This window comes from Bison bison, unplaced genomic scaffold (genome assembly GCF_000754665.1).
Source record: "Bison bison bison isolate TAMUID 2011002044 unplaced genomic scaffold, Bison_UMD1.0 scf7180017864192, whole genome shotgun sequence".
Taxonomy (NCBI): Eukaryota; Metazoa; Chordata; class Mammalia; order Artiodactyla; family Bovidae; genus Bison; species Bison bison.
In genome coordinates, this window is record NW_011494764.1 from 3836208 (window position 1) to 3837578 (window position 1371).

The following is a 1371-nucleotide window of genomic DNA, read 5'->3' on the forward strand; positions in this document are numbered from 1 at the left end:
GCAGTTCAGCACAGAGGCTAAATGGTGGAGGCTGCAATACAGGGCAAGCCCCAGAAACAAGAATATCAACAATACATGTTCTACAAAGAGCAAAGTTGAAAGTGTTTGTCCCAAGTTGGAAATTCTATTTTTGAGGCAAACATACCAAACGATGTGGAAAATTTCATCCCCAAGGCCCTGTGTGTGGGCTGGGCTGGCAACAGGGGGGAACATGGGGTGGCAACCCTTCACTCACTGTCAGCCCAGAATGCCTGTCCCCCCATCCCTTCAAGGCAGGAACTGCTGCTACCATCAATACTCTGAAGACTCCAGCCCCCTGGCTGTGTGCTGGGGACCTGTGGGGCCATTTCCACTAACCCCAGCTCCCTGGGACCGGGCCCTAGTCTCGCTCCAGGTCCAACCAGACAACTGCCGGCCTCAGCCCAAGAGCTTAGCTGCACCCCCAGGGGCTGTCCTGTCCAGAGCCACCTTCTGGATTCTAACAAAACCAGGCCACCAGGAACAGCTTCCCAGAGACATGCCAGCAACAAAGCCCCACCCTGAGAAAACGGCAACCCCTCCCCTTCAGGTTCAGACCCCTAAGCCACCCCCCACCCCGGCCATAAGGCTGTGGGAGTGCTGAGCTCCATCCGTGAGGACCAGCTAGCTTTCCACTACCCAAACTGCCATTCCCTGATTCTGGGCTTACACACTTCTGCTGAACCTCACGACCTGTGAGGGCTTCTGAACTGGGCCTTCTCTCCCTGAGGCAGGTGAGGGCACTTGCAGTGACCAGGTCCCAGCTCCCCTCGGTGGAAGGGTGCCTGCAAGGAGCAGGAAGCCCATGGTCTTCAAGGACCCTGATTGGAAGAAAGCTGTTTGCGGGTTGCTGCTGCTGCTGCTAAGTCACTTCAGTCGTGTCCGACTCTATGCGACCCCATAGACGGCAGCCCACCAGGCTCCCCCGTCCCTGGGATTCTCCAGGCAAGAACACTGGAGTGGCTTGCCACTTCCTTCTCCAATGCATGAAAGTGAAAAGTGAAAGTGAAGTCGCTCAGTCGTGTCCGACTCTCAGCGACCCCATGGACTGCAGCCCACCAGGCTCCTCCGTCCTTGGGATTTTCCAGGCAAGAGTACTGGAGTGGGGTGCCATTGCTTCAGGTTATATGTGCTTTAATTTGCTTCCTGGGGTCCCAGAGGCTGCTCTCCAGGCGGAGGCGCTAGGCTGGGCTCTCCTGCAGTGGGCCCCCCACGCCAGCCCTGCAGACCCTCGGGAAGGGCCATGTCCTCCTCCAGGCCGCCGGTGCCCTCCACGAGCTCCTCGTAGGTGACCTTCTCGGCGAACGGCCGCGGCCCGAGCAGCTCCACCATGTCCGCCCGCTCCAGCACCTC

The 1371-nt window shown here is 58.6% G+C and overlaps 1 protein-coding gene across 1 annotated transcript in view; it reads right to left on the reverse strand.

The window, feature by feature from the left end:
* Positions 1-379: 379 nt before the first annotated feature.
* Positions 380-1371, reverse strand: part of LOC104991485 (AFG3-like protein 1) — a 29879-nt gene continuing 28887 nt past the window's right edge. Inside the window, exons 14-15 of the mRNA XM_010843983.1 lie at positions 1233-1368; positions 380-408 (exon numbers count right to left, since the gene is read on the reverse strand). Of these exons, the coding sequence (XP_010842285.1) occupies positions 380-408; positions 1233-1368 (165 nt within the window). The remainder of the gene's footprint in view (positions 409-1232; positions 1369-1371) is intronic.